Raw genomic sequence first — 14118 nt, forward strand, 5'->3', positions numbered from 1 at the left:
AGCTCTGTGGTCATGTGTCTACAGATAAATAGCGGGCTATTTGCTTTTTGTTAAGAACTTTATTCACACCCTGTAATGACTGAGCTCAATCCAACGACATCTTCCCATGGCCACAGTTCCTTCCTTTTTTGAAACAGGGTCTCACTCTGTTGCCCAGTGCAGTGGCATGATCATAGCTCACTGCAGCTCGAACTCCTGGGTTCAAGAGACCTTTCTGCATCAGCCTCCTGAGTAGCTGGGATTACAGGCGTGCACCACCATGCCGAGCTAATTTTTCATTTTTTCTTTTTCTTTTTTTATTGAGACAGAGTCTCGCTCTATCACCCGGGCTGGAGTGCAGTGGCGCGATCTCGGCTCACTGCAACCTCTGCCTCCTGGGTTCAAGCGGTTCTCCCACCTTAGCCTTCCGAGTAGCTAGGATTACAAGCATGCACCACCATGTCTGGCTAATTTTTCTATTTTTAGTAGAAACAGGGTTTCACCATGTTGGCCACAATGGTCTTGAACTCCTGACCTCAGGTGATCCGCCTGCCTTGGCTTCCCAAAGTGCTGAGATAACAGGTGTGAGCCACCACACCCAGCCTTCCAGCTAATTTCTCCACTTTTTGGCAGAGACGGGGTCTCGTTATATTGCCCAGGCTGGTCTGGAACTCCTGGCCTCAAGCAATCCTCCTGCCTCAGTTGTCCAAAGTACTGGGATTACAGATGTGAGCCACCACGCCCAGCCATGTTACCCTCCTGAGGCTGAGGTCTACAGCCTGCAAATCCAATGGACACTGACCACTCCCTATGCAATCCACCTACAGCTTCCCAATGAACCACCGGAAAGAAGGCCTCACCGTTTAACACTGCACAGCCCGTGCCACCGCACGCAGCCTGTCGCACCTTCCCCACTCCTGAGAAGTGTAAGCACCGGGGCACATTCACCTGAACCAAAGAAAGAAGCCACACTGTTAGGAAAGCAAACCAGTAAGGACTGGGAAGTGTTCTGGTCTTAGGTACAGAGTAGCTGAGTCCCAGTTCATTCATTCACTCCAGAGATACTTCCTGAACATCACATGCCAAGCATTAAACTAGGGGCTGGGGTATAATGGTAAGCAAAAGAGACCCAGTTTCCACGCTCAGAGAGTTGTAGTCTAGTGAAGGAGGCAGATGTCAACTCAAGTTAACATGAAATGACATTTGGCCGGGCGCGGTGGCTCAAGCCTGTAATCCCAGCACTTTGGGAGGCCGAGACGGGCGGATCACGAGGTCAGGAGATCGAGACCATCCTGGCTGACACAGTGAAACCCCATCTCTACTAAAAAATACAAAAAAACTAGCCGGGCGAGGTGGCGGGCGCCTGTAGTCCCAGCTACTCGGGAGGCTGAGGCAGGAGAATGGCGTGAACCCGGGAGGCGGAGCTTGCAGTGAGCCAAGATCACGCCACTGCACTCCAGCCTGGGCGGCAGAGCGAGACTCTGTCTCAAAAAAAAAAAAAAAAAAAAAAAAAAGAAATGACATTTGTGGCCAGGTGTGGTGGCTCATGCCTGTAATCCCAGCACTTTGGGAGGCTGAGGCAGGCAGATCACTTGAGATCAGGAGTTCGAGACCAGCCTGGCCAACATGGTGAAACCCTGTCTCTATTAAAAATACAAAAATTAGCTGGGCGTGGTGGCAAGTGCCTGTAGTCCCAGCTACTCAAAGGGCTGAGCCAGGAGAATCGCTTGAACCCAGGAAGTGGAGGTTACAGTGAGCCGTGATCACACCACTGTACTCCATCCTGGGTGACAGAGCAAGATCCTATCTCTAAATAAATAAATAAAGTGTATTGTTTTAATCCACTAAGTATTGGGGCCTTTTGTTATGTGGCAATATATAACAATGGCATGCCATTGGATCTGTCCCCCACAGGAAGGCCATGGGTGACATTTCTCTCAGGCCTTGGTAGCTGGGAGAGCCATATTTCTCCCCAACACCTTATTTGCTGTTTATCTTACGGAAACAATGAATCATTTAAATGGCCATGTTTCTTCTTTGCTTTCCCTACTAGGAAGCTCATAGCCAAATTTGCAACCACTTCTAGCTACTGTACCTGATCACAGGGGAGGCTTTTAAAAATCTTATTAGCTGACCTTTACTTTCCCTTTGTGCAGATTTCTCTATCTATTAACACAAATTTAAAACCCTGCTGTATGTTGTCAGAAATTTGATCATATCAAGGAATGTAATATGTTTATTTATTAGAGATGGGATCTCACTATGTTGCCCAGGCTGGAGTCCAGCAGCTATTCACAAGCAGCATGATCACAACACACTGCAACCTCAAACCGCAGCACTGCACCAGCCAGGTACAGCAGTGGTCATGCCTGTAATCCCGGCAGTTTGGGAGGTTGAAGTGGGAGAATCGCTTGAGGACAGGAGTTTGAGACTAGGCTGGGCAAAAAAGCGAGACCCTGTCTCTACAACAAAATTTTTTGTAAATTAGCTGAGTGTGACAGTGTGCACCTATAGTCCCAGTTACTAGGGCGGCTGAGCTGGGAAGATTGCTGGAGCCAGGAGTTCGAGGCTGCAGCGAGCTATGATAGCACTCCAGCCTGGACAACAAAGTGAGACTGTATGTCTAAAAAAAAACAAAACCAAAACCAACAAACAAATAAACAAAAAACTAGCCATTAGCAATATGGGGTTGTTTGGAGGAGTCATTAAAATGTTCTGAAATTAGATAGTGGTAACAGTTGCACAGCCTTGTGAATATGTTAATACTAAAATTCACTAAATTGTAAACTTTAAAATGGTGAATTACGGTGTGTGAATCATATCTCTATTTTTTGAATTGGCCGTTAGTTGGTAATTGTGGAACATGAGTGATGGGACGAAAGAGATTAGTTACACAATTGATATGGTTTGGATCTGTGTCCCCACCCAAATCTCACGTTGAAATGTAAACCCTGGCTGGGCGCGGTGGCTCATGCCTGTAATCCCAGCACTTCGGAGGCTGAGGCGGGCGGATCATGAGGTCAGGAGATAGAGATCATCCTGGCTAACACAGTGAAACCCTGTCTCTACTAAAAAAAATATAGGCCAGGCGCGATGGCTCAAGCCTGTAATCCCAGCACTTTGGGAGGCTGAGATGGGCGGATCACGAAGTCAAGAGATCGAGACCATCCTGGCCAACATGGTGAAACCCTGTCTCTACTAAAAATACAAAAATTAGCCGGGCATGATGGTGGGCACCTGTAGTCCCAGCTAGTCGGGGGCCTGAGTCAGGAGAATTGCTTGAATCCGGGAGATGGAGGTTGCAGTGAGCCAAGATTGCGCCACTGCACTCCAGCCTGCCAAGAGAGTGACACACCGTCTCAAAAAAAAAAGAAAAAAGTGTGGGGCGGCTGCCCTGCTATGGAGTAGTCATTCTTTATTCCTTTACTTGTCCTTTTTTTTCTTTTTTTGAGACGAAGTCTCGCTCTTGTCCACCAGGCTGCAGTGCAATGGTGCAATCTCGGCTCACTGCAACCTCCACCACCTGTGTTCAAGCTATTCTCCTGCCTCAGCCTCCCGAGTAGCTGGGATTACAGGTACCTGTCACCACACCCGGCTAATTTTTGTATTTTTTTTTAGTAGAGACAGGGTTTCACCATGTTTGCCAGGCTGGTCTTGAACTCCTGACCTCAGGTGATCCGCCCGACTTGGCCCCCCAAAGTACTGGGATTACAGGCATGAGTCACCGTGCCCAGCCTATTTGCTTTGTTTTGAGACAGAGTCTTGCTCTGTCACCCAGGCTGGAAGGCGGTGGCGCGATCTCAGCTCACTGCACTCTCTGAGCGATTCAATTCTCATGCCTCAGCCTCCTGAGTACCTGGGATTATAGGCATGCACTACCACACCTGGCGAATTTTTGTATTTTTTTTGTAGAGATGGGGTTTTGCCATGTTGTGCAGGCTGGTCTTGAACTCTTGACCTCAAGCGATCTGCCTGTCTCGGCCTTTCTTTTTTTTTTTTTTTTTTTTTTTTTTGAGACGGAGTCTCGCTCTGTCGCCCAGGCTGGAGTGCAGTGGCCGGATCTCAGCTCACTGCAAGCTCCGCCTCCCGGGTTCACGCCATTCTCCGGCCTCAGCCTCCCGAGTAGCTGGGACTACAGGCGCCCGCCCCCTCGCCCGGCTAGTTTTTTGTATTTCTTAATAGAGACGGGGTTTCACCGTGTTAGCCAGGATGGTTTCGATCTCCTGACCTCGTGATCCGCCCGTCTCGGCCTCCCAAAGTGCTGGGATTACAGGCTTGAGCCACCGCGCCCAGCCTGTCTCGGCCTTTCAAAGTGCTGGGATTACAGGTGTGAGCCACCACACCCGGCCCCTTAACACTTTAATGTTTCCAAACCTCTCAGCACCACGCTGTCGGTGACCGCATACCTGTGTGGAGTCAGTGACAGAGGCCAGCTGCAGGTACTCCGAGTTTCCCCAACCAAAAAGTCCTCCGTCAGCGGACACGGCCAGGCAGCAATCACCGTAGGTGGTAACTTGGACAATGTTCACTCCCGCCAGGTCTCCACCTAGCTTGGTGGGCGCGCTGGTGATATTGTAGTGACCCAGACCTAACACAGTGGAAAAGACGGATTTTTAATTATTTGCTCTTTTAACAAACACATACACAGACTTACTATACGCCAAGTGCAGTTTTAAGCACCTAACAAGTATCAGCTCAGAAATCCTAATCTGGGGCTGGGCGCAGTGGCTCACGTCTGCAATCCCAACACTTTGAGAGGCTGAGGTGGGCAGATCACTTGAGGTCAGGAATTCGAGATCAGCCTGGTCAACATGGCGAAACCCTGTCTCTATTAAAAAAAAAAATTACAAAAATTATCAGGGCATAATGGTACATGCCTGTAATCCCAGCTACTCAGGAGGCTGAGGCACAAGAATTGCTTGAACCTGGGAGGCAGAGGTTCCAGTTAAGCCAAGACTGCTGCTGCACTCTAGCCTTGGCAAGAGTGAGACTATCTCAAAAAATAAAAAAAGAAAGAAAAAGAAAGAAAAGAAGAGGGAGGGAGGGAGGGAGGGAGGGAGGGAGGAAGGAAGGAAGGAAGGAAGGAAGGAAGGAAGGAAGGAAGGAAGGAAGGAAGGAAGGAAGGAAGGAAATCCTAATCTGCTTATTTGCATGCTCATACAACTTATTTATTTATTTATTTTTAAGATGGAGTCTCACTGTGTTGCCCTGGCTGCAGTGCAGTGGCGCGATCTCAGCTCACTGCAATCTCCACCTCCTGGGTTCAAGGAATTTTTTAATTCTTGTGCCTTAGCCACCTCCCAAGAAGCTGAGATCACAGGCATGCACCACCACACCCAGCTAACTTTTGTATTTTTCATAGAGATGGCGTTTTGTCATGTTGGCGAGGCTGGTCTCAAACTCCTGACCTCAAGTGATCCACCCATCTCAGCTTCCCAAAATGCTGGGATTATAGGTGTGAGCCACAGAGCCTGGTCTAAAATTTTTGTTTTAATTGAAATAGAGACGGCGTCTCACTATGTTGCCCAGGCTGGTATCTAACTCCTAGGCTCAAGCAATCCTCCTGCCTCAGCCTCCCAAAGTGCTTGATTACAGGTGTGCGTCACCTGCCCGATCACAACAAGCAATTTCTAATGCACTGGTGGTCTTGCTAGAAATAAAGAAAATCTCTAAGAGTCCATGCCATCCCCAACACCACTCCCAAAAAACAGGGAACTTTAAATGGCATGGTTAACAGTCAGCAGAGAGGCCGGGCACGGTGGCTCACGCCTGTAATCCCAGCACTTTGGGAGGCCAAGGTGGGTGGATCATGAGGTCAGGAGTTCAAGACCAGCCTGACCAAGATGGTGAAACTCCGTCTCTACAAAAATTAGCCGGGTGCAGTGGCAGGCACCTGTAATCCCAGCTACTCAGGAGTCTGAGGCCGGAGAATCACTTAAACCCAGGCGGCAACGGTTGAAGTGAGCCAAGATCATGCCACTGCACGATCATGCCTGGGCGACAGAGCGAGCCTCTGTCTCAAAAACAAACAAACAAAAACAGCAGAGAAAAGGACAGGCAGGACCTGCCCAAAAGCAAATGTCATTATCGGCACTTGCTATGGGGGTAACCCCTGGGCAGCAGCCCAAGGCAGAACACTGAACTGTAGACTCCTGCCTTCAACCAGGGTCCTCAAAGGGATGGACCTGTTCCTCAGCAGGTGAATGGATCAACCATGGTGCATCCAGACAATGTAATGTTTGTTATTTAGCACTAAAAAGCAGTAAGCCGCCAAGCCATGGAAAGGCGTGGAGGAAACTTAAATGCATGATACTGATTAAAAGAAGCTTATCTGAAAAGGTTACATACTATAGCATTCTAGCTATACGGCATTCTGAAAAAGACAAACTATGGAGACAGTAAAAAGACTGGGGCCGGGCATGGTGGCTCATGCCTGTAATCCCAGCGCTTTGAGAGGCCTAGGCGGGCGGATCACGAGGTAAGATCGAGACCATCCTGGCTGACACGATGAAACCCCATCTCTACTAAAAAATACGAAAAATTAGCCGGGCGAGGTGGCGGGCGCCTGTAGTCCCAGCTACTCGGGAGGCTGAGGCAGGAGAATGGCATGAACCCGGGAGGTGGAGCTTGCAGAGAGCTGAGATCACGCCACTGCACTCCAGCCTGGGCGACAGAGTGAGACACTGTCTTGAAAAATAATAATAATAATAATAAATAAAATTTTAAAAACTTTTTTAAAGCCTCAAACAGCTTGTTCTTGTTGCTAAAAGACTCAGAACTCCTCTGTTGAGTGGACAAAGATACCCTAATGCTCTCTCAGTTCATTTTTTTTTGAGATGGAGTCTCGCTCTGTTGCCCAGGCTGGAGTGCAGTGGTGTGATCTTGGCTCACTGCAACCTCCGCCTCCCAGGTTCAAGCAATTCTCCTGCCTCAGCCTCCCTAGTAGCTGGTATTACAGCCATGCGCCACCACACCCGGCTAATTTTTATAATTTTAGTAGAGATGGGGTTTCACCATGGTAGCCAGGCTGGTCTCAAACTCCTGACCTCAAGTGATCCACCCACCTCGGCCTCCCAAAGTGCTGGGATTACACGTGTGAGCCACCACACCCAGCCTTCTCTCAGTTTATTTCTGTGGCAGCCAGTGCTGAGGGGAATGGCAGAGATGCAAAAAAATAGTATTACAGGAGGGCACAGTGGTTCCCACCTGGAATCCCAGCACACCAAGAGGCCACAGCAGGCAGACTGCTTAAAGTCAGGAGTTCAAGACCAGCCTGGGCAACACGGCGAAACCCTGTTGCTACAAAAAATAAGCTGGGCTTGTTGGCTCACACCTGTTGTCCCAGTTATTCTGGAGGCTGTGGTGGGAGGATCACCTGAGCCTGGAAGTTTGAGACTACAGTGAGATGTAATCGCACCACTGCACTCCAGCTTGGGTGATGGAGCCAAGACAGTGTTCCTCAGAAAGTGATAAGAGGTAAGAGCTGAATTAAGGAAGAAGGATTCTAGCCCATAAATGCCCTGCAGCTCACAGCTCCACATGACATGGACCGAGAACTTTCACGACCCCAGTGCATGAAAAGAACTCTACCTGTTTGCCCATCAGCGCCCCATCCGCAAGAATAGACTTCTCCTTTATCCGTCAGGAACAGACTATGATCCTGACCACAGGCGACCTAGCAGACAAACAGAGGTCAGGGGGATGAGAAGAAATGCTTAGAACCCTGGTGTCCTCATCCAAAGAAGGACCAGCACCATCGCCTGCCACTCCTGGGCACCTGGAGCATGGTCCGGGCAGGCTGCTCTATGCTCATCTTACTCCTTGTCAATCCACCAGTCTCCCACTGCATTGAAACTGCTCTTATTAAAGTAAAATGCAGATCTCCAAAGGGGCAAATCCAAGAGCTCTGCCGTCCATCCCACACCATCTCCAAAGAACCACCCCTCCTCCATAACCCTTCTCCTCCCAGCCCTCTCTTCTACTCTCTCACAGCTTCCAGCCTTGCTCGCGCACTCAGCCTCTACTTCAGACCCTTTGCTGTTGGGATCTCTCTCCAGGGTCTGTCTCCTGCCCTCCTCTCTCCTCACTCCTCATGCTACCCTGGGAGACGGCAGCCACTCCCAATGCTTAACTGTGGCCTCTGCACTGTGATCTCTGGTCTCAACCACTCTCCCCAGTTCCAGACTCATTTTTCTAACTGCCTAATGAAAAGTGTCATCTATTGAATGATTTTTATGCCAGACACTGTGCTAAGTCAATATCCAAAACCACCGAGTAAGAAACTGAATCTCAGCTGGGCACAGCGACTCACTCCTGTAATCCCAGCACTTTGGGAGGCTGAGGCGTGTGGATCACCTGAAGCCAGGAGTTCAAGACCAGCCTGGCCAACATGGTAAAACCCCATCTCTACTAAAAATATAAAAATTAGCCAGGTCTGGTGGCGCATGCCTGTAATCCCAGCTACTAGGAGGTCTGAGGCACTAGAATCACTTGAATCCAGGAAGTGGAGGTTGCTGTGGGCTGAGATCTCTGGTAACTTGCACAAAGTCACTCAGTCTAATAGGTGAAGGAGGCCCGGCACGGTGGCTTACACCCGTAATCCCAACATTTTGGACGGCCAAGGCGGAAGGATGGCTTGAGGCCAAGGGTTTGAGACCAGCCTGGCCAACACAGTGAGAATCTCTCTCTCTTTAAAATAAAATAATTAGCCAAGGATGATGATGCACGCCTGTAGACCCAGTTACTCAGGGGGCTGAGGCAAGAAGATCACTTGGGCCCAAGAGTTCAAGGCTGCAGTGAGCTATGATCGCGCCACTGCATTCCAGCCTAGGCAACAGAGTGAGACCCTGCCTCTAAAAAATTTTCAAATATGGCCAGGCGCGGTGGCTCACACCTGTAATCTCAGCGCTTTGGGAGGCTGAGACGGGCAGATCATGAGGTCAGGAGATCGAGACCACCCTGGCTAACACGATGAAACCCTGTCTCTACTAAAAATACAAAAATTAGCCGGGCGTGGTGGTGCGCGCCTGTAGTCCCAGCTACTCGGGAGGCTGAGGCAAGAGAATGGTGTGAACCCGGGAGGCAGAGCTTGCAGTGAGCCGAGATGGCGCCATTGCACTCCAGCCTGGGCAACAGAGCAAGACTCCATCTCAAAAAAAAAAAAATTTTTTTTTCAAATAAAACCAAAAAGCCGTATCACAGTATAATTAGTGCTGTGGTGTTCTAGGCCAGCTGTATTTTGCTCTCCATTTTATTCTCATCCCCAGAATAGTGCCTGGCTCATGGTAGGTACCTACAATAAATATTTAAATGCATATATGCATGAATACAGCAAGTGCTGTGATACCTTTGCTTCGGCCTCCCCAGATGCTGAGGTTACAGGGGTGAGCCACATCTGGCCTCAGTGAGCTTTTTAACTTGTTCACCCACTAGAGTATCATCCCCAAAAATCTTTTTTTTTAAGACAGAGACTTGCTCTGTCGTCCAGGCTGGAGTGCAGTGGTGCAATCTCTTGGCTCATTGCAGCCTCCACCTCCCAGGTTCAAGCAATTCCCGTGCCTCAGCCTGCTGAGTAGCTGGGATTACAGGCATGCGCCACCACACCCGGCTAATTTTTATATTTTTAGTAGAGATGGGGTTTCACCACGTTGGCCAGGCTGGTCTGGAACTCCTGACCTCAGGTGATCCACCTGCCTCGGCCTCCCAAAGTGCTGGGATTACAGGTATGAGCCACCATGCCTGGCCCCAAAATCTTATTAAACTTGGTATCCCTAGAATCTAGTATAAATCCTGGCCTATAGTAGGTAGGCTATAATTTTTACTAAAATAATTTAATTCGGAAAATTCCCCTAACAAACTTGCCATCACCTGACCCAAATCTCAACTTTTCAAAAGCACCCCGGGAACAGAACAAGCAGCTCTCGGCCCATCTCTCTTACCTGGACCACCTGGCCATCGAAGTCCTGCATTCTGTGGACTCTGTGACTTTCACTACAGCCAGGAACAAATTGGGAAGAAGCAAGGAATGCGGTCACGACAAGCCCTGTGAAGCCTTTCCCCTGTCACCCCAACTGATGGTCTGTCCCTTCCGCACACACAGTAACTGTTAGGGTAACTCTCAAGGTCAAATTTGAGGCCGAAACAGGCATGGGCATAAAAGTAAAACAAAACAAAATCCTAGGTGATTTTGACACATGGCCAAGGTCGAGAGTGGTGTTAAGGCCCTCCAACATCACACAAGGAACTAGAGGGAAATGTTTTTAAACACTAAAATGAAAAGAATTGACTAGGCACGATGGCTCACGCCTGTAATTCCAACACTTTTGGAGGCCGAGACGGGCGGATTACTTGAGGTCAGGAGTTTGAAACCAGCCTGGCCAACATGACGAAATCCCATCTCTACTAAAAATACAAAAAATTCGCCAGGTGTGGTGGCGGGCGCCTGTAATACCAGCTACTCGGGAGGCTGAGACATGAGAATCGCTTGAACCTGGGAGGTGGAAGTTGCAGCGAGCCGAGATCTCACCTGCACTCCAGTCTGCGTGACACAGTGAGACTCTGTCTCAAACAAACAAAAAATAAATAAAATGAAAAAACCTGAAATAAAGGGGAATGTTTAAAAATCAATTTGATAAAATAAAAACTCAATTTGTAAAAATTCATCCTAAGAGGGCCAGGAGCGGTGGCTCACGCCTGTAATCCCAGCACTTTGGGAAGCCAAGGTGGGGAGATCATGAGGTCAAGAGATGGAGACCATCCTGGCCAACATGGTGAAACCCCGTCTCTACTAAAACTACAAAAATTAGCTGGGTGTGCTGGTGTGTGCCTGTAGTCCCAACTACTTGGGAGGCTGAGGCAGGAAAATCGCTTGAACCTGGGAGGTGGACGTTGCAGCGAGCCCAGATCGCGCCATTGAACTCTGGCCTGGCGAGAGAGTAAGACTCCATCTCAAAAAAAAAAAGATTTATCCAAAGAAGTTTTACACATCAAAACCAATGCTCACACCCCCTCTTCTCCCACCAAGCTAATGCATGGTGCTCAACCTGAAACAGACAGGACTCCCCCAGCTTTCTGCTGAGTTCTCACGGCCCCCTCTCAGGCATGCCTCTGACCGCCCCATGGGTTTACCACAGTCATCTCCCTAGAAATGTTTGACATTTAACCCAACATGGGGAAGGGGTAGGCCTTCTAGGAACTCACCTGTAAATTTCATTTTCGATCACCTTTCTTCCACATTGTCCATAAGAATTGTTTCCCATGCTGAAGACTAAAAATAACACCACTGATTAAATCAGTTCTGCAGGTTTGTGGGATCCAAGAATGTGAGGACTGGAAGGGGTCTCACTGGTGGTCCCGTCCTGGTTAGCTCACCCCCCTCCTCCAACATTCCCTGGGTTTCCTTCTCCAACTTTCTCAGGCTCTGCAGAAACTCCCAAGAGGCGTGTGGGGGTCTAGATCCACCTTCCCCTCCTGGCCCTGGATCCACCTCTTGGGAATTCCACCTTCTGAGGCTAGAATTGCACTCCCTGTACCTGTCACCAGCCTGCCTTTAACACCAATCCCCTCTAAAAAGAGCTCCTAAACGCCACCTCCGCCTTCTCCTACAGAGCACACTCAGCCGGAAAATGAAATTTGAAGCTAGGCACAGTGGCTCATGACTAATCCCAGCGCTTTGGGAGGCCAAGGCAGGTGGATCACTTGAGGTTAGGAGTTCAAGGCCAGATTGGCCAATATGGTGAAATCTCGTCTCTACTAAAATTACAAAAATTAGCTGAGCGCAGTGGTGGGTGCCTGTAATCCCAGCTACTCGGGAGACTGAGGCAGAAGAATCACTTGAACCCGGGAGGTAGAAGCTGCAGTGAGCCGAGATCCTGCCACTGCACTCCAGCCTGGGTGACAGAGCAAGACTTTGTCACAGATTAAAAAAAAAAAAAAAGAAAAAAAGAAAATGAAATGTGAAAAATGTAATTCACACTGACCTTTCCTTGGAAAGAACCCCTTTTCTAAAAAAGGGCTGTGTTACTCAGGGGCCCAGACTCTGAAAGCCCCCAATCACTTAGAAGATGTGTTAGCAAACAGGCATCTTTCAATACCAATAGAAAAAGCCACCTTTGGCTGGGTGCGGTGGCTCACACCTATAATCCCAGCACTTTGGGAGGCCAAGGCAGGCGGATCACCTGAGGTCAGGTGTTCAAGACCAGCCTGGCCAACGTGGTGAAATCCTGTCTCTACAAAAAATACAAAAATTAGTTGGGTGTGGTGGCGGCCACCTGTAATCCCAGCTACTCGGGAGGCTGAGGCTGGAGAATCACTTGAACCCGGGAGGCAGAGGTTGCAGTGAGCCAAGATCATGCCACTGCTCTCCAGCCTGGGCAGCAGAGCGAGACTGTTTCAAAAAAAAAAAAAGAAAAAATAGAAAAAGCCACCTCTACACACCACCCAGTTCAGTGACTTCACAGCAAATGGATCAGGCTGCCTTGTGTGCAGTTATATTTATAAATACATACGATTTTCCAAGAACCAGAGAGCGGACCACATAAGAATCAACAAGCTGTGCCCAGCTGTCTTGAGCAATCCCACTGATCTGCTCAGGAAACGCCACAGTTCACTCATTAGATGTGGTTCAATCGAACAAGCCACTCAGGCTGATCTGAGGCTCCAGTTCATAGTGAAATGGTCCCCACACTCCTCCACCACCCTTCCGCAGGGTAACTCACCTCCTTCCCTGTCAGTCATCACAAGAGAGTGAGCTCGGCCGCAGGAGACCTGCAGCACCCGTGTCTCCTGAGGTCTGTCCAGAGGCAGGGAGACGGGTGAGGGCTCCAACACATACTCATAGCCCCTCGCTGGAAAAGACACAGGACACCGATTGAGAGGCATGCATTTCTAACACTGGGAATCACACTGTCCAACTCCACACTACTACACTGGAAAAAAGAGAGTCGGAGGTAGGAAAGACTCATCAAGGCAGGTAAGTTACGGGCAGAGCGAGGACCAGAAGCCCAACTCCCAGCTCATGCCATGGGAGTTACACAAAGCAGGTTCCAGAAAAGCATACTTGGTCTTCTGGCCAGGCGCAGTGGCTCATGCCTGTAATCTCAGCACTTTGGGAGGCCGAGGGAGGCGGATCACCTGAGGTCAGGAGCTCGAGACCAGCCTGGCCAAAATGGTGAAACCCTGTCTCTACTTAAAATACAAAAATTAGCCGGGCGTGGGGGCGGGTGCCTGTAGTCCCAGCTACTTGGGAGGCTGAGGCAGGAGAATTGCTTGAACCCAGGAGGTGGACGTTGCAGTGAGCCGAGATGGCGCCACTGCACTCCAGCCTGGGGAAAAAGAGCCAAGACTTCATGCGGGTGGTGGGGGGAGTGGGGGGGGGGGGAAGCATACTTGGTCTTCTTATTAAAGAAATCTTGGCCGGGTACAGTGGCTCATGCCTGTAATTCCAGCACGGGAGGGAGGTCAAGGCGGGCGGATCACCAGAGGTCAGGAGTTCGAGACCAACCTGGCCAACATGGTGGAACCCCCATCTCTACTAAAAATACAAAATTAGCCAGACATTATGGTGGGCACCTGTAGTCCCAGCTACTCAGGAGGCTCAGGCAGGAGAATCGCTCAAACCCAGGAGGCAGAGGTTGCCAGTGAGCCAAGATTGCACCACTGCACTCCAGCCTGGGAGAGAGAGCAAGACACAGTTTAAAACTATACATATATATATATACACACACACACACACACACACACACACACACACACACAAAAGTACAGAAATCAGCCGAGCATTATGGTGCATGCCTACGGTCCCAGCTACTTGGGAGGCTGAGTTGGGAGGATCACTTTCAGCTACTTGGGAGGCTGAGGTGCGAGGATCACTTGGGCCAGGGAGGTTAAGGCTGCAGTGAGCAGTGATCATGACACTGCACTCTAGCATGGGTGACAGGGCAAAACCCTGGCCCCCACCCCCCCAAAAAAATTAAACTGTTGGAATTTGCTTCAAATTTACTGAGGGGAAAGGTGGGAAAAATGAAGAAAACAAGACTGGCATGAGTTGATGACGCCTGAAGCTGGTGATGCTACATCATACTACTCTGTACACTTTTTTTTTTTCTGAGACTGAGTCTCGCTCTGTCACCCAGGCTGGAG

At 49.4% G+C, this 14118-nt stretch overlaps 1 protein-coding gene across 1 annotated transcript in view; it reads right to left on the minus strand.

The window, feature by feature from the left end:
• RCC1L (RCC1 like) overlaps window positions 1-14118 on the minus strand; it is a 36439-nt gene that overhangs the window by 14472 nt on the left and 7849 nt on the right. Inside the window, exons 3-8 of the mRNA XM_050783730.1 lie at window positions 12696-12824; window positions 11179-11245; window positions 9918-9969; window positions 7570-7654; window positions 4386-4567; window positions 840-927 (exon numbers count right to left, since the gene is read on the minus strand). Of these exons, the coding sequence (XP_050639687.1) occupies window positions 840-927; window positions 4386-4567; window positions 7570-7654; window positions 9918-9969; window positions 11179-11245; window positions 12696-12824 (603 nt within the window). The remainder of the gene's footprint in view (window positions 1-839; window positions 928-4385; window positions 4568-7569; window positions 7655-9917; window positions 9970-11178; window positions 11246-12695; window positions 12825-14118) is intronic.

Source organism: Macaca thibetana, chromosome 3 (genome assembly GCF_024542745.1).
Source record: "Macaca thibetana thibetana isolate TM-01 chromosome 3, ASM2454274v1, whole genome shotgun sequence".
Taxonomy (NCBI): Eukaryota; Metazoa; Chordata; class Mammalia; order Primates; family Cercopithecidae; genus Macaca; species Macaca thibetana.